The sequence below is a fragment of the Varanus komodoensis genome, unplaced genomic scaffold, assembly GCF_004798865.1.
Source record: "Varanus komodoensis strain SLA01 unplaced genomic scaffold, ASM479886v1 scaffold16, whole genome shotgun sequence".
Classification (NCBI taxonomy): domain Eukaryota; kingdom Metazoa; phylum Chordata; class Lepidosauria; order Squamata; family Varanidae; genus Varanus; species Varanus komodoensis.
In genome coordinates, this window is record NW_025335468.1 from 26397015 (window position 1) to 26422557 (window position 25543).

At 40.6% G+C, this 25543-nt stretch overlaps 1 protein-coding gene across 1 annotated transcript in view; it reads right to left on the reverse strand.

Annotated features, from left to right (window-relative positions):
- Window positions 1-7234: 7234 nt before the first annotated feature.
- The window catches only part of SLC6A5 (solute carrier family 6 member 5), a 73090-nt gene continuing 54781 nt past the window's right edge, over window positions 7235-25543 (reverse strand). Inside the window, exons 14-16 of the mRNA XM_044425746.1 lie at window positions 17927-18027; window positions 13199-13366; window positions 7235-7390 (exon numbers count right to left, since the gene is read on the reverse strand). Coding sequence (XP_044281681.1) covers window positions 7235-7390; window positions 13199-13366; window positions 17927-18027 — 425 coding nt within the window. The remainder of the gene's footprint in view (window positions 7391-13198; window positions 13367-17926; window positions 18028-25543) is intronic.

Below are 25543 nucleotides of genomic sequence, written 5' to 3' on the forward strand. Positions count from 1 at the left end.
CCTCAAAAGAACACCCTCTCTCTCCCTTTCTTTGGTTATTGGCAGCCTGATGGTGATGCCAAGGCAGAAAGCATTAATACCTAAATGCATTTCTCCCCTTCCTCTTAAGTCTAGGATATAATGCTAAGTTCCAGGCAGGTCAGAATGTCGAGTTTCTCACATGGAAGAAGTTTGGGTACAACCTAGGAAAACAGAGTCACATAAAGTACATTGTGGCTAGCAGAGACATCTTAAGGGCTTCTGTCTGAAACACTTCCTGGGAGCAACCCACTGCACATCCCTTTATTCATTTCCATGGGACCTACTGGTGGTGGGGAGCTCCCATTCAAGTCACACTTAACGGGATGGAGGTTGTAGAAATATCAGTAGCATGAACTAGATTAACCTCTCCCTGCAACAAAGGAACACCTGCCAAGCCTGCACTGAAAGCATCCACATCTTATTCTTGTCTTTGTTCATTTGAGACAGAAAACCTGCAAAAATGCACTTTTATAGGGAATAAAGGAACAGCATCTTCATAAAATAGGCAATAATTCTAGTATAAGCCTATAAACCACATAATTGTGCATATATATAAAAAGGTATGGTGGAGTAGAGGGGTGGTTCATTAATGCTAAATGACCATTTTATGGCAAAAAGAATCTATCATAGAGAAGACGTTACTTTTTTTCCAGTGCAAAGGCACATTAATCCAATCAATGCAGCAGAAGCTGGTAGAAAGAACTTGATCCACATGAAATAGTAGCCTAAACATATTCCAAGCATTTTTTTCTCAATTAAAGTTTGTTAAACCCTCCTCTTGGAAACAAAGTGCTGCTGTGTCAAACAGAAACACAAGTGCTCTATACAGATGACTTAAGGAATATTTCTGCATTGAACATCATTTTAATGTATACAATAGTGCATCTGGCTTATTCAAAAGTTAGCCTCATTGTTTAGACAAAACGTGCCACAGACAATCTACCATTAGATTTTCAATCTTTTTCTACTATTTGCAAGATCAACAGTCATAGAAATAGATATGTCACTTTTCTGTAAATATGGCTTTTAAAAAACACATTTACATTTTTCTAAAATTATAGTTACCTAAAAGGCTTCTACTGTGTTCAGGAAGTGCTCATATATGTGCAAATATGACTAGATAATCCAAACAGCTATGAAATAGGTTTACTATTACCTAATCAATTTTAGTTTGGTAGGTTAGGGTCAAATACTATATTTGATCAATTTAGAAATGACCAAATGCTTTTACTTTCTCTAAAATGGTCACACTAATGAAGACCAGTTTTCTTTAAAACAAAGTAGAGCTTCTGTACCATAGGCACTAGACCAAAATGGAGAATAAATTGTTCATGTTGACCACCCTCAACTGAAGCTTTCATGTCAAGAGATGTTTTGCCATCAGATTCAATGGAAAATTACTACTATTTGTATTATAGGAAGAATGTTAAAATACTTATTTTTTCCTAAATGCAGCAAAGCTCGCAAGTTATGCTTCTATACTATGGCAAACACTAGCATATGATTACATGCACTGCAGTCGTCCAGACCGGGTATGTATTCTTGAAACATTTGTATGGCTCTCCATGGCAGATTTTCATTGCAGTTTATATCACCATTAGCTATATTGGCCCTTGAAAATCATTTGAAAGGTTTGTGCATACTGGCTCCTTGCTTACAAGAAGCTTGTGGCCTGCAGCTGCTACAACTAGTAGGGCTGAGCCTTTTGCATGCTCCTCCCGTTTTGGAGCAACTGATGCATGCCAAATGCTGGTGCAGCCATGTGATGACGGCTGCACTGGATTGCAGGGAACCAACTCAGAGGCATTTGAGGTTGCCAGAGTGTAGGGCACGGAATAATCAATTCAAGTTGCGACAACCCACATTCAGGCTGGACCTCAGGAAGAGCTTCCTCACTGTCAGAGTAATACGACAGTGGAACCAGCTGCCTGGAGAGGTGGTGGGCTCTCCCACGCTAGAAACATTCAAAAAGAAACTGGACAGCCATCGGAGTGGGGTGGTGTAACCTGGTGTCCTGCAACAGCAGTGGGATGGACTCAATGGATTTCATGGCCCCTTCCAACTCTACTATTCTGTGATTCTATAGGTGGCCACATGCCCCAACAGTTAGAGGAATCGGCCCTAATGCTGCCATACATGTTTTCAGCTCAGCAGTATATTTCAGTTCAAACAAATGCATCTTAAGGAAAAGCCCATCATCTCCACACCTCCAGTCTCACGTGCTCTCAGGCATGTGGATGGAGTAATGAAGCCAGCACTGACAGCGTCTTCTTTTAAAAAAGTAACTAGAGAAGTTGGAGAACATCAGGGCACAACTTAGCCAAAGTTAAACACACTGAAATCTTATTGTTTCCAACTGGACAGAGTTTAACATGTGCTTCAGCTTCCTGTTGAAATCAGTAGGATGCAGAATGCAGCATGCTTTGGCTGGATTTCATCCTATCTGCTTTACGTCTCGGGAGCCACTGTTTCACTCTCCAGTCTGTGTGTGCACTGCTGTGATTCCAGTTATGAACACACAGCATTAGGCATGCGGGAAGAGCCTATTATTTTCCATGAGAAGGAAAGCACCTGGACAGTGCGACTGCAAAGATGCAAATGCATGGAGCTGCCCACGTTTGCATGATCACAGGAAGGTGGACATGCCACAGTGGCTTATTACACTGTCATGCATCTAGCCAGATTTCCCCAATTACTGCTGCTGGTGCAGCAAGCATATCCAGTAAACCACAAGCTGCTATTGAGTAATTGGAGGGTTGCTGACTTACCCGCACCCTCAAAAGCTGTCCTGCCTCAGGACAGATGACATAGCAAGCTGTACCAGCAAGCATGATTTGGAGAATCTGGCTAGCATGTACAGCAGGGGGAAATAAGCCTCCACAGCATATTCCACTCACTGCAACCATGCAAAGTGGTCCGCTAGTTCAGAGTATTGGCCCACCTAACTCAGTATCATTTACACATGCAGCGTGGCTCTCTAGCAGAATCCCTTCCCTGTCCCATCTTCCAGGAGGTAGACCTACTGCATACAAACCATGTGCTCCACCACTGAGCAAAAGCTGCCCTTAAAGACTTGGGAAAGCTGTGTGGGAGACACACCAAATATTCCCTTTTCCTCTGACATGCGGGAAATGCTGCATATGCAGGCGGTGGGCTAAACTTCAACAATCCAGGAGGGGCACCTGGTGCCAACACTTTATTCTTTTCAGTGCTAGGACAAAAGCTTTTTATTTACCCAGTATTTTGATTGTTTTATCATATAATCGGAACTGTTTTGTAGTATATTTTATGTATTGTATTTTAATGTGCAATTACTTTTCAAGACATCTTGAGATCTGTGTGTCAAAAAAAGAAGGGATAGAAATGCTTTAAATAAATAAATATGTATACCATGGCTATTGTAACCATTGCAATTGCTGCTAATAAAGTGAACATAAACTACTCCCAGAATCTGCAGCTTTTTTTCTAGCATAGCATGGGGCTCAATGGAAATGGGTTTTTAATTGATGTTTTTGATACTGTTTTTATTGTTTTGCTTTCCTTTGTAGTTGCTTTGAATGTTATTTTAGCAGAGTTCATGACTAACACATTTAAAAATAATCATAGGATACTGCAGAAATGTAATCTGTGCACAAACTTACAGTTACTGTATTTGGATGAGGTTATAAAAATGAAGTCAGATTTAAAACAGAGGTAAAAATGAAAGAAAATAAAACCATCCTGAAATACGGAGGTTACTACTGAATGGTGCTAATTAACTTGAGTTAATTTCCTCCATTATTCCATTTAAAAACTATGCTGATTATTCATTTTGGTGTGCAACAGATTTTTATTCCCTAGCCATTGAGGTTTGTAAAAGCTAATTTCCAGCTCATGTTTATGAAATTTCATTATGTCCAAAACAAGAGGTGGATCGTCAAAACATAGCTCAGACAAGATATAAATCACGAAAGAAATGCGGAAAATGCCTCCCCACTGAATCATCTGGCAAAGGTGGCCTAGCACTGAATTAATGCTAGTAAGCTCATGAAAGGTGAATGTCCTTAATTCTTCAAGCTACAAGGGGATTAATGAAGACCCCCTAAAGGCACACACAATATGCTGAAATATCACCTGCCCAGTGAAATTAAAGGACTTTACCTATATCTGTCACTGGATGATTTGTGGAGAAGATCCCAACAGATTGTGCTTAAGATAGGGTTCGGGGGCACTGGTAGAACATTTATTTTCCATTCCAATTGATGGCAGTGTGCTTGGTTGAGTTACTCAAGACTGACAGGCATCCAGCAGTAGCAAAGAACTGGCAATGCTATTTGCCCTTTGGAAGAGAAAGTTCAGCAAAAGGATTTCAGGCAACAAACCAGCCAGTCAAGCACATGTAACTCTGACTTCAGTGGAAGTGGTTTAAAGATCAATTTGAACTTCTTTTTTAACCAAAATCAATGGGAAGTGCTTAACTTTTACTGGAACATTCCCAAAGTTTTCTATAGTTTACATAAATATGTACTTTAAAGATCACATTTGAACATAAAGTTTTAGTCATTTTAGTTTCTGTTTTAAAACATGGCCCCCAACAAGATGAAAATGGCACATCTACAAAACACAGAATTTTAACTGAAGAGTTACCTGAGACCCTGTAATGTGAAAGACAGACAAAAGGAACAATAGGATATAAAGAACAGTCCCCTGAAAGGAAGTACAGTTAAGATTTGTTACTACGAACATTGGGAGGGGGAAAGAAACAAGCAAAACTACTCTAAAACTCACCATCTCTACACTGGTTGCTAAGATATTTTATAGGGACATATAACAGCACTAGTACACACTACATAAACACTGATCACTTTTTAAAAACCTCATATATGCATGTATAGGATACAAGAGGATACTAAAGGTTACAATTGTGCCAATTATTAAAGACATATTTTTCTCCCTCATGTATAGTGCATTCATAATAAACGGGTTATTCCTATGGAGTTCATTGAATGTATTCTTACAAGCTCTATGTTCAATCTACCCAATAGGTTAAAAACTATTTTAAGATTAATACCTGTATATCACTGCACACGTCCCAGTGCAATGGTGCACTGTATGCAGTTTATGAATGGTGCACTGAGCATCTAGTTTTATACTGTTTTATCTAGTTTTATCCTTCTAGTTTTATACTGTCCCTCGGCTGCCGCAACTTGTGATGGTGGTTTATGACACAGGAGTTCGGAATGGACATAGGATGAGAGTAAGAGACTAAAAAGCAAGTATGTACACCTCAAGATCTCTGTTTTGAGGCAGAATGTGTCCTTCTGAAGTTATGTATTGTTTAGAATAATCGCAACATTTATACAGACTAACTTCAGGGTTCAATTATTCCATTCACCCTGCTGGCAGAAAGAGAAGAATACATCAAAAGGCTGTATAAAGAACTTTGTAAAAACAAAAACAAAAAAGGGGGAAATCACACAACTGAACTACACAGTAAAACACTAATAACTATTTTGTATGTGAAAGCGAGGATATACATACTTCTGTAGCAATATAAAATTAGGCACAAATTATATGATGGCTTCTTGAGAAGGAGAGACTGTAAACAGAAGTGAAGGAAAGCAAGAAAAACATATACGGGACAAAATTAAATTTAAGACTTACTATTTTTTCTCTCCCCAGTTTGCCAAGAAAATAAAACCATAAAATAAATATTTAGAAGATCTGAGACATTTTTAATGAAAAGGGGGAAACCTTAGATTATTAACTGAAATGTGTGAAATTAATTAAGACAGAGGTGCCCATCCACCCCCACTCGGCACTCTTGCACCAGATTTCGGAACAGAAATACAGCTTTCTTTCCACAGAAAGCATCATCCCGCTCTCATTTTAGCCCCCCTGCCCCGCATGTGCCTTTTAAAAAAGCTTGAAAGGCTCATCAGTCTCTTTTCATACCAGTGCCAAGCATCATAATATATTAGTGCACTGGGCTGAAAAGCTGTTTCCCTATATATTTTAAAAGCATCTCAGCCAGTGCAGCTACTAAATGGAAGACGTGTGGGCTGAACCAGTGGGCGACACTTGGCTCCCATGGTGCAACAACTGGGAGATTCACTTCGAACTCATCAGAACCCTTCTGTCTTTGTATCTGGCATTACCGAGGTAGGAATCCAGTTCCATATGTTATGTATCATCCTCAGCTGTATCCTGCAAGGTTCAGTGGCTTTGTATACCCAATTCTTATTTTGTGTGTGCATGTAGCATAAAAACCCTGGAAGCAGAAAAAGGGAGCCATTGCTCAGTACAAGAACACGTTTTCATGTATGATGCTCCAAGTTCAGACCTCATCAACTTCAATAAAATCATCTCTGAAAGTCATAAAGACTTTGGCCTGAGTCAGCTTGCCTGTAGTCACAACTTGCAGAATAGGCACCTCCTTGACTCTATTCTGTATCACATCCTCTTAAGATACTCAGGTAGTTGTAACTTGGGGCAAATAGATGTGCAGTGCATTTACCAATGTGGCGCCTAAGCACTTGACTACAGTCTTCATATAGTTTTACATGTCCTGACTAGGTAGCTCCCAGACCTAATTATTGCCCTTTAAAATCAATGAGAAAACCAGCCTGACTGTTCACAAGCAGCAAAAATTACTCACCATTTTAGCCCTGTGTTTACTGGGTTTTACATGAAATAGGCTATAGCAGCCTTGGCGATATTGATTTTATCATGTGAAAAACCTACTTTTTTAGCCAATCAAGATAGGAAGCATGAACCTGCAGCCTCCCTCTAGTTTCTACACCATGCCACATATAGTTGCAAATGCACTCATCTCTCAACAAAATTGAAGCAGAGGCAGTAGTTATGGGGGGCCCAGATGGTGCCAGCAATTTGTAATTCACCCATGCGCCTTCAGTAAACAAATCAAATTGTGTGAATTAGCTCTAAGAGCAAAATTGGCCCAGCACTCACAAAAACAATTTTCCAATGAAACCGATTGATTGTCACTGTTCTCAGTGAAAGTACGCCTTTCTGGGCACCACTATTCATAAAGACCAAAACCCAGTACTTAAAGTGGTCTATCTAGTTCGTTACTATACAGGCATGCAATGATAAATCTTACTTTCTAAACAACCACTTTCAGGCACTGTGAGTGAGGGAGGGAGGGAGGGAGGGAGGGAGGGACAAAATCAAAGAAATGGGATGTACAACATGGACACAAGTAGGGGATTCATTAGCATTGTGTCCCCAGTTCAAACTCTTTCGGTGACAGCTTAAGTCCAAGGGAAGACGTTCCCAGTGGGTCTATCATATTCTGATAACGGTTACCACGGTGTTTAGCCAAAAATGGGCCCCAATCCGGCTGAGGAGAGCACACCAACTTGAGCCTCTAGAATTGGGAGAAAATCAGTTAGAAAAGTAGGTGATCAGCCGAAATTACGGGTGTTAGTTACTCTACACAGTAATATTGATATATCCTGCCGTTCATTGTTTGTTTCAGGCAAGATTAGTACAAAATAAAGTGTCCAGATTTTAATTATCCAGCCGTTGCCATCTCTTTTTCCTTTCCCTCTCTTCAGTTCTGCAATGAGACCTATGAAAGCCATTCACAGTTCCTATACTCACACACCAAGGATATGTGCTCAATTATTTAGCCCAATCATTCAAGCAGTGGGTTACTGCATCAAAATAATTGGATTTTTGTTTAGCAAATGTCCCAAAAGTATACAGATGACCAAAAAGTTATACATTGCCGGGAGTGAGCAAAGATTTTAATTATCATATCACAAATTATTTTACTTCTATGGAGGAAGAAACCCTCAGTTAATTCTGCAGAGGTACAAACAGTGAGAATCTTGTTTATCTTGACACTGAATTCTTTGCTGAAGATATAATTTGATTGCCTTTTAGATACAAAAGGAGGGGAGAAGCATATTTGGGAAGCTTTAAAGTGAACAATTATGCGTTTATTACCTATTAAAGAGAATCCAGTCTCCATATCAGTTATTTTAATTTCTGCTTAATTACCAGTTTGCAACCTTTGCCTCCCAAATCAACAATAACGAACTGGGTATCTCAGAAAATACTGTGCTAAAAGTGAAATAACTGCTGCTGAAAATGCATTCCTTCCAAATGAGACATGATGTATTTGGGACGGCTTTGGGTATTATGCTTTAAAAGGCGAAGAACTGGCTTTGTTTTTGACTAGGTGATATGTAAGCCGTTTCCAAGCCAGTTTAGGAGCTCAGAAATAAACTGACTGGACAGAAAAAGAAAATGGGGAAGTGTGAGGAGGAAAGGCAGTATGTTAAGTGAGTGTTTAGCGGGTGTTAATTCCCTTTAGCAGGTATTTCAGCAGAAGCAAAACAAAACTATAAACAGCTTCCTTGCTTTGTTGCAAGAGTACTTGTTCACCACCCAGAGAGCATTAGCAGTTGGGCATTACAGAAATAGAATAAACATCATCACCATTATCATCCCCTCTTCCTCCTCCTCCTCCATTCCTCCTCCTCCTCCTCAACTGCTAAACTATGCTTGCTCTTTGCTTATTTTCAAAAAGATAATTTGTCTCCAAAGTATGCAGCCTGGTCTCCAAAGTACTAAGGATGTATCACTAATTAATTACTACTACCCTTGGTAGGGCTCTTTAGAGTGTTCAGAAGTATTTACTTGCATTATTTCACAGCAACAATTAAAACTAATGGGTGACTGCCTTACTCATCAAAATCTCTCCCTTTGAACCTACCATTTCTACAGAACAGAGCTTTCCATATATATATACACATATACATATACATATACATATACATATACATATATATATAGAGAGAGAGAGAGAGTCAGCTTGCAGTACTACCACTCCAACAATGCTGAATGATTATTTTAATGGCTTCGAACAAAACCAACATGAATTTGCTCCCTAAAATTTTGCTCCTTTGTGAATGTGCACGTATTCTCCAGATGTACTCTGGAAAATATTCTGTGCTCTTCATATAGATCAGGGATGTGCAAAAGCCTTTAGCAAGTGATCACATCTGACTTATGGCAAGATTGCTATGTCCTTTATGCAGGAACCCAGGAAGAGAGATGGAAAGTGAGAGAGAGAAAATGGGTAGCAGAAAAAAGAGATGAAATGCCAGTGGCCCCACCTCTTTTTGCATCAGCTTTGCTCATGGCCATCATTGGTCCCTCACAGATCACCCACAAGGCAAAGTGGCTCTTGACAGAAAAATGCTTCCCTACTGTTACATAGATCTTTGCTGTTTTATAACCAACAACATACACACTGCATACTTGTCTGATTTCCCAGATGGAAGCAATTGCTTAACTGGAACCAGGCTCTTGACACAGGGACATTCACAACAGAAACGTAAAAATGAAGAGTTGTGTACTTGTGCCTCTGTTATGTGTGGACAAATAGGACAGAGACTGTAGAAGTCAGATGTACACTCAGCAGGCACACTATCTCTAATTGTGAAAAAAATTAAGCCAAAGCATGCTTTTAAATAGTATTCCAACGTTTTAATGATTGTTTTACAGTTTTAAAAGGCAGGGTGCTTACCTGTAACTGCCTTTTTTGAGTGCTCATCTGTGAATTCACACACAGGGGCTCTGTGCCTGTGCAGGAAACTTCCACAGCTAAGAAAACTATTCCTGAACATTTCAATGTGTATCTCCCTGGTGTACTCCGACCTATTCACTCAGTTCTTTGAGATGGACAATTAAAGCCCCGGAACAGGGAGAAAGCGCCATACCAAAACAGACACTAAAGCAGGGCAATGGGAGCACTGCAAGACTTCACGGACATCCAGTTGAAGAACCACAGTTACAGGTCAACCAATGGTCTTCATGGTCTCTGTGCAGCCCACACATGGGCAAGTAGCAAGCTGACCCACCAGAGGTGGATTTGGTGCTGGCAAGACAACGCATACAAAGGAGCAGTCAGCTCTGGTCCTGATGTCCAATCTAACAAGTTATGAAAGTTGATGGTTTTGACCATCCACAGCAAGGCATTCCTGCAGAGGTGCCTTTTGCAAATGCCACTCCCCGTGTAGCTACTCCCCGTGTATAATACACACCAACCAGATCCAAGAGTTGGAGTTCTGTGTGTTCCTAAGCTGGTTTGATGGCATGCACAGACCATGAGAAATCTTTGGGATGACACTAAGACTCTTTTGCACTGAATATAACAGAAACAGGTGAGGTGATCAATGGGACAACTCAGTTTGCAACTTTTAGAAAGCTAGAGCTCACCATAAATCCAAAGAATATGGTGAGCTTTTAGAAACCCAAAAGCTCACCATAAATCCAAAGAATGGAAAGCTTGAATATTGAAGGTAAAGGAAAGAGACAGACAGAAAAGTGTCATGATTCAAATGAGAATCAAGGATAACCTTGGGAAGGGAAGCCGTATCAGAGCATGGCTTTATTACAGTGGAAGACCATTCAAGATCTTTGAGTAACCAAAACACAGATCATAATCTTCCAGGACTGCAGACCAAGGACAAGGATGGCTAATGGTTTGAAAGCCTTAGTAGTCAAAGCCTGAAGAACTACAGCGAAATCCCATGGTCCCACTGGTTTTCTAACTAGAGGGTCAAGATGCTTGATACCTCAGAAAAATTGCTTTACATGAGCATTTCTCATGGTCATGAACAGTTAACAGTTGTGCCTCAGGGCTGTTGCTAGAGAATCAGAAATGGTAATGAGATGATACTGGATGATTCTCATTCAAAGTTCATAACTTGGTGGCTGCCTTTAATCATTTATTATGATATGTATCTGCAAGCTTACAGAAAGTCTGCATGATCTTCCACCACCCATCAACCTTATCAAGTTAGTTAGGCTGAGTCAGTGACTGGCTCATTAGTCCTAAGATTCTCTTTATCTTTGATCCCAAGGGTATTTTGATGGATAGCTTCTAGGTGAGGGAGCTCAATGTAAAAAGCCTGGCTTGAGGAGGACAGACACAACTGGGATTGAGCTTGAAATTGATGTTCTTGATATTCAAACAGAGGGCAAGTTTGTGAAGGAGGCTGCAAGTGGAGTGAACAGCACACAAAAGCCCTGTCTTCATGGGCACTACAAGTAGTCAGTCATACCATATAGGCAGAGATTGGGTGCAATTAACAGTCATACATTTAACAACTAGACCATAGACAGCTCAAAGTGTCAGGCAAGGAACTGGCAGTGGCCTCTGTCTATGCAGATGCAAAATGCAGAAAAGAAAGGTATTTTGCCTTTATAGTGAGAGGAAATTTGGCAAACTTTATATATAACAGTGCAAACCAATCATCAAACCAAAGCAAAGGAAGAATGGCAGACAGAGTGCCCATACTGAAGTACCTGAGTATAATCAAGTGATTCGTCTCTATAAAGTCCAAGATGAGGCATAGCCTCCATCTTTTTTAGGACCATGAAAGATTTGGTGTAGAAAGTGCTTCCTACATTCTCATGTGGGACCAATTCTATTGCTCCTTTTGACAGGAAGATAGTGACGTCAGGACAGGTGAATAGGTGAACCTGATGGGCCCTAGTGTAGCAAGAGTATAAAACTCTGGTCCCCAGTCATGAAGGAAGAGAGATATACAAGAGCTGAATGCGCCGGCAGACAGAAAGAGAAATGGAGCTGACAAACCAAAGGCAAGGATTGCCTGCTTGGTCCTGCTTGCAGTGTGTGTAGCAAAACTTGGATGACAGAAATTCACATTAACCTGCAGTTTGAGAGTGATGAAACTGTTAACCTGCCCCAGAGTAAGACGGTAGCATGTGTATTTCCAGTACCACTGTCTTGCTTAATATGAAGATGCAAATTGGCCCATGCCTAGTCACTTAATGGTATTTTTTGCACCTTCTCTGTAGCATACAAGGTTTCATCTATTTGTGTGTTGACAACCCATTCCCACCAAAGGGCAAATATGCAGTGTAAGAACCAGCCTACTGGGAAAGTCCTCTGACTCACAGCCAGGCATTCCTTCCAAGTGCTATGAAATTAACCATAGTCTTGGGATTCCTGGGCACCAAGTAGTATCAGAAGAGACACACAGACTTGTTCTGAAAGACTTGTGCCTGTTCATGCTTCTCCTTTGACAAGGGTTCAAATAACATCCCTATGTTTACCCACAAGAAGAAATAGTAATGAGATATTGCCATCTGATCATCCCTAAAGCACAGGCTGAGAATCATAGAATAAATGTGCTTGTTAAACATACCAAACCTCCTTCCTTATTTGTCCAGTGGGAAAGAATTCACTCTTGGATATTATTTTTGCTAAATCTCTACTATCAGAGGCAGATTTAGGGAAATGAAAAGACAAACCAGCATCAGACTCTGGACTTTGCATATGTGTCCAAGATGCTTGGAAGCTGATGGTGCAAAGGATGGAGTTTTCTAAGATTGCTGAATGGCCTGACATAAAGTGGGCAAGACTGGAATGGCTACAAGGGAAGGAGCCCTTATGTGTGCTGTACAGGGACTGCAAAGGAGGATTATAAGGTGCCTTCAGAAGATTTTCTAAAGTCAAAGATGACTCAGAAATGCTTACATAAATAAATAGTTACAAACTTGTCCTGGTCTACTTGGATGTCTGTATCGCCAGTCAGAATTAATACATTTACTATTAACAGCTGGACTGCATTTTATGCCAGCTGCAGAGGTGCCTCCGTTCTGCGGCACTAGGGAAATATGAGACGCCCTGGCTCATGTGGAGGGAGCCCACACACTATTCCGGTGTGACGCTAGCTTCAGAGCCATTAGCAGTGCTGGCTGATCCCTCAAACCGGGGGCCATTTTGAATGTTTAAGCTGCAGAAGGTGGTCATAATGACTTATCATGTTCTGTGACCCAAGCAAGAGTGACTTATATGAGGGTTAAACAGTTTTAAGGCTCAGCAAGTAAGATTAAGTCCTTGCTGGTTTCCACAATACGAGAAAGCCATTGTGTGCGCCAGCTGCAGCTTGAATATTCAGAAGAGCTGCCGGCACGCATTGCAGCCCACCAAGCTGCAGTGGACTGCAATGATCATCATGCGAACATCATCTTCAGATGCACGGTCCCAATTGCCATCTCTAAGGCACTCTTACCAATCCAATGGCAACACACCTTTCAATAACTGTAACCCGTCCAAAAATGTTTTTTTTAACTGTGATCCTGTATCCTACATAAATAAATAACAATGGAGGGAAGATGTTAGATTTACCTCAATAAATTTGCCAGGAGCTATGTGCATTTTGATCACAAACATAATGGGTATCCAGATAACAGAACAAGCCAGCATCAACCATCCTAGTACCATAGACCAGCCTGGATAGTGGTAGCTGCCGTAAGTCATCGGTTCCCACTGGTAGAAGCTGAAGGAAAGGATGAACTGGTAAAAAAAAAAAAAAAAAGACCTTATTTAGCCATATGTTTTAATATTAGCCATGCATAAGCACACATACCTTACAAAATGTGTGTGTACATACATAAGCTCATATTCAAATTTATTTTATGAAATTATATATGCATAAAAACACATCAGTATACAACAATGTGATCAGGCTCTGTTGCACCTCCATAAATGTAGCATAACTCCACAGAAATCAATGAAATAAAGTTAGATTTACAGGAGGGAATGAAATCAAAATCTTGTACCTACAGTAAAAAGCTTTATTATGCAGTCTATTGGCAGTATAGCTTAATGTAATTATCTTGTTAGTCCATTGCACTTACTGTATAAAGAGCAATGCATCTGCTTGTGTTGGTGCATAATTCAGTAACGTCTGCGAACTGCCTACGTATACAATAATTTCATGCAGAAGATTTATAGCAGTGGTACCACAAAAGAACCTATAAAAGTGGCTCGCTTTATTTCAGAAGATGTGGATCAATTTAAACTGTAATCTTAACCATTGCAATACATCAAATATTAGATGTAACGAAGGCTACAATAAGAAAGAAAGATGCAGGTGAGGCTGGATTTCTGTTTTTCTTGTATACAATACTGCATCTTCAACAATCAATATGAAATATTATTTCTGTTCAAGCTAGAAACCTATAATATTTCTGCTCGGTGCACCAAATCTTGCCCATTTCTCTCCCTTCATGGAGTAGATCAGTAGCCCTGGGAATGTGTGTAAACTACGAAATGTAAAATGCTACCATGCACTGCCTCTTTGTCGCTGCCAAGGATTGTGGGGAATGGACAGGCAGCAGCAAGAAAGAATACCGTGGGGCAGGCGATGGGGGGAGCTGCCTCCAGCTGGGCTGCTTACCTGATTCACTTACTCTTACGTCAAGAGGCAGCAGTGGCAGAGAGGGGGAGAGCCAGGAGTCAGGGCCTATCAGGCAGGAAGCCAGGCAGCAACTGGTTGGACCAAGTGGACAAGACACATGGGCTAGGTGGGAGAAGGGGCAGCACTTTAATAAGGCAGGAGTGGACCAACTCTAGTTCCCAAACTGCGGCCAACGTGGCTGCAAAACCAATTGTCTCTGCCGCCAGGCCAGCATCCTGCACATGCAGAAGACTAAAAGGGGTGAGCACATGTCAATAAGCCAACAGTAGAGGAGCACCAGCCTATCCAGGTATGAGGATTCTGACTGTCAAGAGCTGTCAGTTCTCTTATCACTTCAAGCTTCGGCCTTTGGTGGATATAGCAGGACTCAGATCAGTTTATACACCATATTTCACTGTTTCAATTCATATGTGAAGGAAACTTCCAGACTGCTTTTTGGAGATACATGAACAGATGCATGTTAGAATTTAATGTATGGGACTGGTGACAAGAATCGTAAGTCTTGAAGCAGAACTTACTGTTCACACCCTGTCTGAGCAGTTCCTCCTTCAGTGCAACATGTTGACTAGCTAAGTTAGTCAAAGCTAAACTCAGTCTTTTCTTCTGATCCTCACTCCAAGCCAAGATTAATGAGGGCCAAGCCTGAATTAGAGATGGGCAGGGCCTCTGGCAGACCTGGATTTCCAATATCAAGATGGAACTTGGAGATAATCTCAGTGATTATCTCTTCACATCACACTCAAGTAAGGAGCAGATGGCATTACTTGACCTTTCTGAGCTTTAGAGGTACAGAGATATCTAATTCATCATGCACATGAAAGTGGAATTAAAATTATTGCAGCAAAAGAAGGTAGGCAAAGAGACTGGTAAATTAAAAGGGCAGCCATATGAGATACTGTGGTTAAGATGGGACTCTTTAAAGGGAGAGGCAGGAATCACATGTTGCTGGGACTCTGACAACCAGGGGGTCCAGGTGATCAAGCCAATAAAACAGGAATGCTATCTCAGTTTTGTCTTTTCGCAAATCTAGTCACATTAATACCCTTTCAAGTAATAAAAAGACTTAGAAATTCTGGAATATGTAATTCAGACTCTGGATATAATGCACATTAGATTAGAGGTAGGTAAGTATTTAAATTAGCCAACTAGTTTTCTTTCTACTTTGCCAAGTCTTTCTTCTCTGAAGTATTAGATTAAATGGAGACATTTCTGGTTTCATTAAGGAAAGTCCAAAAAAGTTCACTTTTGGGTGGGAAGGGAAAAGATCCACAAAACGTGTGTGTGTGAGAGAGAGTGATACTGTTTCCCCAGGGCTCCCCTAAATTGTGTTTCACTATTTAAAAAACCTATGTTTAAAAACCTCAGAGCTTTAGACTTCCAGTCTGGAAAAAATAGATTACTGCAGATTCTAGTATCTTATTCCACTTTCAACAAGGAGTTCAGATGGAGAGGAGGGAATAAACTTTTTAAAAAACATGTTTTTATATGTTTCGGTGGCAATAGCAGATGTTTAGAAAATATAACAGTATATGATCATGTTCAGAAAGAAATATAGGACATTCCTTGCACAGGATTTTATACTGCAGACAGAAGAAACATATGGCTCTTCTGTTCTGCCTTTAGAAATTCGAAAATGGTCATCAATCTATTTTAAAATACACAGATGCATATTTCTACACATCCAATAAAAATGGGAGACTTATAAGAAAGAATATATGATTCAGGCTGCTTATCTAATACGTATGTTTGCTCCTTTCCCACCCACCCCAAAATAAAATACAGATGATCAGATGGACCTTTACCGCTATATAAACATGATACATATTTCCTTCCCTTTCTGTACCAGGACCTTCCAAACTACACACATCTTGTGTCTCAAGTTTGAGAAATCTGAAGCTCCTGATACAGAGTGACACCTAGTGGCACTGGGAAGCTACTCCTGCTAAGCTGCCTGGACATTCCTTTTATACATGGCATCTTGTAGTTTTCATTGGAATACATTGGCTGTATTCCAGCCAATGTATTCCAAAAGCAAAGCCAGATTTACTAGAACAGTTATTCACAATGGCTCAGCTCTGTGAGAACAACCAGCATTCTCGGGAATAAATAAGTAGTTGGCAGTCAGTCAGCACTTCCCATCCTCAAATATGGGCTTGCTTCTGAGAAAGATGGCAGAATTATTGATACTCTGGAAAAAAAAGCATCATTCCAGCACTGCTTATTTTATTATACTCTTCACATCAAATGCCATGAGGATCTTTTGCTTTTGTGAGTGCCTTGCAAAGTCTGGATCTTTAGATTTAATACTTACCAAAGTACCAAATACAATTAGGCCTGGAATAGGCTTCACACTGGTTAAACTGCATTTGATTCATGATTATTCTTCCCAATGCCACACTGTTGTTTTTCCTGCCCTAATACTATAGAAGGACTTCAGTCGTTCAGATTCTTTCCCATTTATTCCTATTTATTTATTTAGAGAATTTCTAGGCCGCCCCATTCGCCGAAGCCTCGGGGTGGCTTACAAATAAATAAAAGGACTTAGGACCGTTCCCAAATAATTGGAGTGGCAAGGAAAGCTGCTTAGCCACAGTGAGATTTCTATGCCATCAGTGGACTGGGACAAACAGCATAGACCTTAGCTTTGTGATCATGGCCTGCCTTCCTGATCAGGTGACTACTGGTTTAGGAAAGGCCTTGCCCAGGTTTTTCCACAAGTGTGTGAAATCACATCCTACACTACCATTAAAGGTAAAGGTTCCCCCTGTACATGCTGGTTGTGACTGACTCTAGGGGTGGTGCTCATCTCCATTTCAAAGAGCCAACATTGTCCAAAGACACTTCTGTTGTCATGTGGCCAGCATGACTAGACGCTCTTGCCCACAGAACGCTGTTACCTTCCCACCAAAGTGGTACCTATTTATCTACATGAATTTGCATGCTTTCAAACTGGGGCAAGTCATGGGAGGTTGGCAGAGGCTGGAGCAAGTAATGGGAGATCACTCTGTTACACAGCACTAGGGATTCGAACTGCTGAACTGCTGACCTTCTGGTTGACAAGCTCAGCATCTTTCCTGCTAAGCCACTGAGCCCCACACTGCATTAGAAGATGCTTTAAAGCAGACATCCCTCTCCTTCTGCCCTCCAGATATATTGGACTGTAATGCTAGCTGGAAGCCAAGTATCAGCCAAGAGAAAGCATAATCCAGTGAGAGAAGACAATGCAGAAGTTGATCCAGCTACTGGAAGACAGTTGATCTAGCTAAGACAGATAAAATATTTAAGTATATTGGTGAAAGGTGCTTGCAGATGGAGGGCTCCTCAAAAGGAACTAGCTAGATATTCTGTATTTTTTAACTTATTTTTTCTTAAGAAGGCAGAAGTGGTGGGGAAACATGAGAGGGTTATAAACTGAAGGCCACATCAACTGGAGCCCCCATAAAATTCCATGAATTAGTTAGTGCGATCACACAATAAAAGCCTGGTCTGGAGACACCCTGTATTTTAGCTTCAAGATTACTGCCTTTGGGAAACAGCAAATTCAGCTAGATTTAGCCATTGTGGGTTATCCATAGTGCAGGCAGAAAAAGTTGTCATATGTAGATGTTCCAGGACATGCTTTCCCCATCAGCCCCCACTGTTGTGGTCCTTACTGTTAAAATAGTCGGTGTCACAAAAGCCCAACAGACTCTCCAGAATATGTTTGGCTGGAATCCAATCATCATCTCTATGTCTTCACAAAATCTTTGCAAGCCTGTAAAATAAACAAATGTAAATGCAAAAGAGATCAGACTGCAGCTTACAAAATAGCTATTGTGATCTCCCTTGTGCCTAATTATCAGAACAGACACTCTTGACTTGTCAGTTCAGCTCTTCAAGCAGCATTCTAACCAAATGATATAATATGAGCTATAATATGGAAAGGCATCCTAATAAATTATGTACTTTAAAAGAAATGGATACACTATGTAAATATTAAACACATTTCTGACTTTTTGTATTTTTAAGGTACCAAAAAATAAGAATAAGGCAAACACAACTGGCTACAGTTCTACAGTATCATTTACTTATTTCCCTCACTGATTCCCTGAAGAAGTAAAACTGTTTTTATGGTGATGAAGAGTCATGAAAACTTCAATGAAATGAATGGAGGCTATACAAAAGCCACGTCTGCCAAATTGCTCCCTTGAAAACAAACTTTAAAAATTTACACCATCTTTCCAAAATACATAGCTCTCTTAATGTCAAGCCGCTATAACTAGTGAAATCAGAAAAATGCTTGTAGCCAATTTTTCTTTTTTTACTATTGTTGTCTGATATCCTACCCACCCCCGCCCCCAAGCCACACTAAACAAACATGTAGGAGACAGCCAGGAAAAACTTTTTCCTTAAGTTTGTGTTGTTCCAGAGCATTGGTGTATATCGTTGGCACAAAGCAAGATCTGCCATTGTTGGAGCCAACTTAAATACAGGAGCAAGAAAAGGAAAGAAGAAAAATAGTGAGTTATTTTAAAAGAATTTCTTGCAAATAGTATCTTGTATTCTCAGTTATAAAGAAAACAAGCCAAGGCCTAAAATTCAGAACAGCATCTACTGAATAATACACAAACAAAAATTGTTAAGCAAAAAGCAAATCCACCCAATACCAACAGAATTAATAGCAGTAAGTCAGATCCAGAATTCTCACTTTATTTCCATCCACTGTTGTGTTGTGTTGTTTGCTAGGCCTTCACAAGACTGCCTCATTATCTGGCTTGTTGCACCAGTTCTATGCACGCAGCAGTGCCTTCTGTCTTAGTGAAAAAGGAACTAATACTGAGCTGGTTCTGCTTCCTTCCCAAACTCACTATTCAGCAGGGCAACACCGTTTTGTACCAGAAGATGACTGAGCTGTGTGATGTTCCTCTCCTTGACACCTCACTGCCAGTCTTCTCACCTGTTTACCACTGAGTAAAGGCCCTGTGGTCAGTAACAGGTGTTTTCTAATAGGAACCCATACAATACCGAAATGCTGCTGCTGCTATTAAATATTCATTCTCAAAGAACAAAAAAATCTCACCTCAGAATGAAATGAAAGGCATAACTTCTCTTTCAGTGAGAGTGACAGATCAGGGCTGAATTTGCTGCTTTGATATACAGATCGTATTTTTAGGTTCACTTCATATAAAACCAAAACATGAGGGCTTGGCCATTCAAGCTTTATACCATTCCTGTTACTCTAGCAGTAATCCACATATTGTAGAGGATGGATCAAGTTCATAATGTTAAAAAATCAGCACCAGTGTTAAGGAAGGAATTGTACTTGCTACAAGCAGGGAAGCTGGCATTCAGAACCATTTAGGACCTAAGAAAGTACTGCAGAGATAGCAAGAGGCTTTGGATTAGAGAGCTGCCTTTATAAGTGTGGAAAACTAATTCCTGCAGAGCATTCAAACATATGTAGTCCATCCATTATGCTGCACAAACAAAACACTAAGCTAATTCTTGTTGGAACAACAGCTAAGTTTAAAGACAAACATTGTACCAGTGAAGAAAGTGTCCATTAAGGCTACTGAATGTTGACTTCTGAAAAGTAGGGCTTCATACATGCATCTTGGGGCTTCTTTTCTTTCTGGGATGCACTCAGGTGCCAATGACTGGGCACTCCATACATGATTTGGACAATGCCTTTCGACATACCATGTAGAAAAGCTGCCACTAGTGGGTGACATTGACCTTGATTTTAGCCACTTGGTGATCAAACACTCCTCTTCTAGAAGTCTTCTGTGGTTCCATACTAGGTGTGCAGAGAGCTCATTGCTCCCTTGTCACCCACACCAGTATATTTTATTTTTATTTATTTATTTTCTGATTTTTATATCCTGCCTTTTTCCTACAAAGGGCTCAAGGCAGCTTACATCATTCCCCTCCTCCATCTTATCCCCACAACAACAACCCTGTGAGGTAGGTTGGGCCGAGAGTCTGTGACTGGCCCAAAGTCACCCAGTTGGCTCCACGGCTGAGCGGGGACTCGAACCCAGATCCCCTGAGTCCCAGTCCCACGCTCTTAACCACTACGCCACCAGAAAGGCTGCCTGAGAAATGGTGGAGCACTCAGTCCCTCCTCTGGCAAGTCGTTGCATTTCTACGCTGGTGGAGAGGGGGAGGGAGGAGCCCCTGCCTCCATGCACACCACAGGAAGCAAGTGGGCCCTCAAGAGATGTTTGGAGCATTTCATTGGCCCATTCCATTCCTCCTCCTCTATAAAGTGGAACTACCTCTCACATGTCCACTACAGAAACCAAAAAAGCTAGAAAAGCTAGTAAGATCCCTTCCCTCCATCATGGCCTGAGACATTTTAATGACAGATGTACATCAGGAAAGCCTTCTGCATGTCTAGCACAGAAACATGGTAGAGCTTCATATCCTGCACATCTAATACAGAATTATGGCAAGTTAGCGGCAAATAGACAAAGCTATTCATGCCTTTATCCCCAGTCCACCGAGCTTCTAGTCTGGCACAACCTATTACCATGCAGTCAGCACAGAAACCAAGCAGATTAGCACAGCAAGCTGGGAGCACTGGGTGCCTCTTCTACTGTGCTGTTACATTTGTAGTCTGCTTTTGACTCCTAAAAGGAGCTAGCAAGGAAAGGATGAAGAAGAGGTCCCTTCACAATAAAACTCTGGGCTGAAACCCCAGGTTCTTCCCATCAAAAGCAACAAGAGAGCCCCTAATGGTGTATCATCTTGGGAAGTTAGCTCCCCCATCAAGCCCAAGTCCAGAGTCTAACTCAAAGGCAGCACACCACTGGGACAGTGTTCCACCAGCCTCTGTTGGCCATGTAAGACTGTTATGTGAAGGCATGTTACAAACAGTCAAGGTATGTTGTGGCGTATGCAACGCTTGAGTGCATTCTTTTTAAACCTCAAAATGTACATGAAAAGCCACTCTTGGTTCCCTTTCTTCAAAAGACTGTCTAGGTACTTTAGTAATTTGCTCTGTATCACTCACCTATACACTCCATTACAAATGAGAGACTTTGTGCTAGAAATCCGGGAGTGAAAACAAGGAAAGGTACCCTTCCCTGATGGAATCTGCAGTGTGTCTGTCATCCTACTTCCCAGGCAAAAGAGGAAGAACAGGCTGCACTCTTAGGCACACTTACTTAGGAGGAAGGCCAACTGAACTTAATTAAAATTTACAAATATGTATATGCTCTGACCGTAAGGGCATCTCCACCACTGAGAATCCTGAGAACTATAATTGTGTGCAGTCTAGAGGGAGACTAGGAATGTCTAACAGAATTCTCAGGACTCCCATCAAATTACAATGTTCAAGATTCTCCCAATGAAGCCATTAAAAGTAAACTAATATAAAACTGATATATGTTTATCATGTAAATACACCCCAGGAAGACAGTGGAAGATCTACATGTTATTCACCATGGATCTATATTCTGGGCCTAATATCCTAACTCTTCATACCTTCCTCTAACTTAATCAAAACCACAATTTCCTAGCTCATTGTGCTTATGTTGATATAAAAAGGAGCACTGCTTATGGTAAAGTACTTTGCAGCATTTTCACAAGCAGCACTAAATCTAGCATTTGAATGTTCATACTGGTAAAATAAAGAGCCAGACAGAACAAAATCACAGAGTTGGAAGGGCCAATAATTTAGAGTTTATTCTAAAACTCCTGCCCTACATATTTTACATTATATTTACAGGATTCAGAATGGATATGAAGGAGACTAAAAGGCACCCTAAGACTGTAAGATGGTGAATGTTTTTCTGGGTAGACCTATCCAATCTATACTGTGAATCACTTGTAGAAATGCTTTCAGACATTGTCATCAAGGAAATTGGGCACCAGGGAGAAGCCATTTCCACTTGCCTGCAGCAGATAAAAAGGTCACTAGGGTATGACAACTAATTTCCATTGGACAAGCAGGGGTATGACAACTAATTTCCATTGCAAACACTGGATATTGGGACCATTTGGCAATCCAAGCCTTTCATTAACCATCTTTGTTCCTTCAACCTGTTCACAAATCTCATCTCGGCAACACAGGGGGTGCTCTGTCAGATTTCCTGCATTGGATCTTCCTAGGAGAGAGCTTACAAGATCCTCTCCTTCTCTACAACACTTCTTCTTACCATGAACAAGAGTACAGACACAGTAGAAAATGAAAGACCAATGATAGGCAGCAGGAGAGAGGAAATAAACTGTTTTCTTCCACAGAGACAGGGAAATGAAGAAGATGAAAATTTGGGTGTGTAAGGTCTAACATGATTTGTTTTCAGGGCACACTTCATGGGATAAATGTTGCTGACTTACAGAGAAGTAAAAGGCAAAAGGAACAAGAAGAATTTGTGCAGAAGCAAGTATCTCTCCCTATGGGGGAATAGGAATGTTGAACTGCCCCAATTATTTGCCACACTACTTCCCATAATTTAGACATAAACATGTAGAATGCAAACATAAATTGGCAACAGCACAATCTTACTTTTCCTCTCCCCTGGTAATTCCAGCAGACAGAAGCCACCTCCACATTCATTGTGCTCCTCATTAAGTATAAACATAAAACGAGTTTTTATTATTCTGACAGGGGTAGGGGGTGGGAAAGTAGATGAAGGGAATTAAGTTTAAAACTGAAACACAGCTCTCTGATTTTCATGGGCTTACAGATTCTTTGCCTCTTGCTTTGCCTTGCAGAATAAAGCAAATGGGGATTTTGCAGGCAAGTCTGACAGAGAACCTGAAACCCTAATGGTGCCTTACCAGCATTCATTCCTAATCTGAGAAAATAACATTCATGTGAAATGCATGCCAGACTTCGGTAGGATTATGGCACAGAACTAATGAATCTTGGGAAAGGAAGCACCGTTCCCTGCCTCCCCTCTAATATAATACAATATAATCATCTCTGTGAGCTCAACCAGCAGAACATGCAACAAGAACTGTCGACAGATTTATTTCATCATAAAAGCCCTTGCCAAGTACGGTAACTACTTGCTTATTAATTTTTTTGAGTACACAGAGAAAGGTGTTACTCAAGTGTTAAATGAGTGACTGTGTGAGTTAAGATGCACAATGTAACAAGTTGAAAGTAGCATTTAGGGAAGGAGAAAAAAAGAGAAGAACTGAGTTTGCAGGTGGAGTAGGCATCTTCCAAGACTTAGGATGTTTTCCCAAGTGGCACTAAGAATGCCTTGTAATGTAGGATGTATCACTTCAGGACATTGTTGATGCACTATTGAAAAGAAAGAGAAGCAAGCCAGTGTAAAATCAAATTCTGTTCAATTGAGCAATGTGGGAATTTAAAATCAACAACAAAACAGAACTGCATTATGCATGAGAAAACTCTTAAGTCAATTCTCTCACATAGGTCTTCAAAGAAATATTACCAAAAGTGTGTTGGTGCCAAACTACATGTTAAGTGAAATGGATAGTTTGCTATGGTACAATTCTCTTTAAAAAGCATTATGGGTGCAATAAAATATACACTTACCTGTGGGTGGATGCACAGAACTGTGTTGTAAACAGATGTCACAGGGGAGAAGAGTCTGATCAGGACTGGCACCATAACAAGGTGGGAGGATTATTAAGATCTTTTTCCCCACACCAGAATCCTGATGAAAATATCCTGTCGCTGTGCTATGTTACAAGGCACCTGTTATGATCTGCTTCCCATGCCCCTTCCAATGTTATTTCAAGGTTTTGTTTTTTCAATGTGCATAATTACCTGCAGTACCTTTTGGTTGTATCTGAATATGGATCCTCCAGTCAAGGATTGTTGTATCATGGCAGCCTTGTCCTCAGAGATTATATGAGGGTTAAAACACTCACATAATCCTACTGCAAGCCAGGATTGTTAAGGTATCCTGTGACGGCTGGGTTCAGATGGGATGGCAGCCCCCCACAACCCACACACTCATACTATTCAGAATGGCAGCCAGTACATACCATTGCTCATCAGGGATTAAACAGCCTATGATGGTTGTCAAGTCGTGCGAACCAGCCCACTGTGAAGTTTGGACCTGAGCAAGCTTATTCAAGTATAAATGCATGGGTTAGCTGGCAAACATTTTACTGGTGGCTTACAGTTATTAATGGTCATCTGTAATACTTGTAGAGCATACAGTGGGATATTTATAATGTTTTTACTTTATCTGCATTTTTACACTGTATTTCTATTGCATTCTATATGGTGCTGGAAACCACCCAGAGAAGTTTAGCTATTGGGAGGTATAGAAATGAAATAAATAATGATGACAGTAGGCCTGAACAATGTATAATATTCCCTTTGTTTTATTATTTTAAACACTGACATTTCTTTTTAAATGCTTTTGCTGTATTTATATGCTGTCATGGGAAAATATATATTTTGGAAAGAGACATGGAAGCCTTTGAAATAGATAAAGTAACATCATGGCTTCCTTTTAAGAAGCCCTGAAAATTGTTAGTCTGTGGTAGAGCTGCAGATCTAACAGGGAACATACAATATCTAAGATCCTTTCAGACAGAAGAGGATCATTTTACAATAATTATCATCATCCTCACTTTTGTCTATGGGAGTAACCTAGAAGGATATCAACTATGCAGGGAATAAGGTTATACAACTGAGGCACAACACCTGTTTTGTGGCACAGTGGACAGTTTTAGTCTCTGGATTTAATCATACTGCAGGCTTCTCCTTCATGACCATGTGTATTATTTGAGTTGCGAATCACAGAACTGAGATTTCTCTTCACCCTCCAACTATGATTCTATGCTTTAGAACTGCTTCCACATTCTTGATATGTTAGAAAGCTGGTCACCCCTGTCCAGAGGAGATGGGGGAGAAAAACCACTGAATATGTGCAGTTTTGCACTGTAAATTAAATATGATTTTAATATTTTAGGCTCAGCCCTACCTACCCCATTGTTTATGACACTGCCAAAACTGAGCTTTGGACATGGTCGGAGAAGAACTAACAGGCAGGTCAACTTTTGGTTAAAGCACGAACCTTGAAAACCCTGCTTCAGCTGATTAGCAGTCCTTTTCACCTTTGCTATAAAGAAAGCTTATTAAAGTGGCAGCAAATAGCACAAAAGCACTTACAGTGGCATCCACTCTTACCGCTTTGTCTGCTGCTACTGCAGTCAGCCTGAGCATCAACTACTAATGTGACTGACAGTCACGCAGACTTCAGGCAGGTGATTGCTTTTTTGGATGACTGACAGAAATGTGAAAGAATGATGGCTGCTCATGGTGTGTATACTCATCCCAATTTCACCTCTGT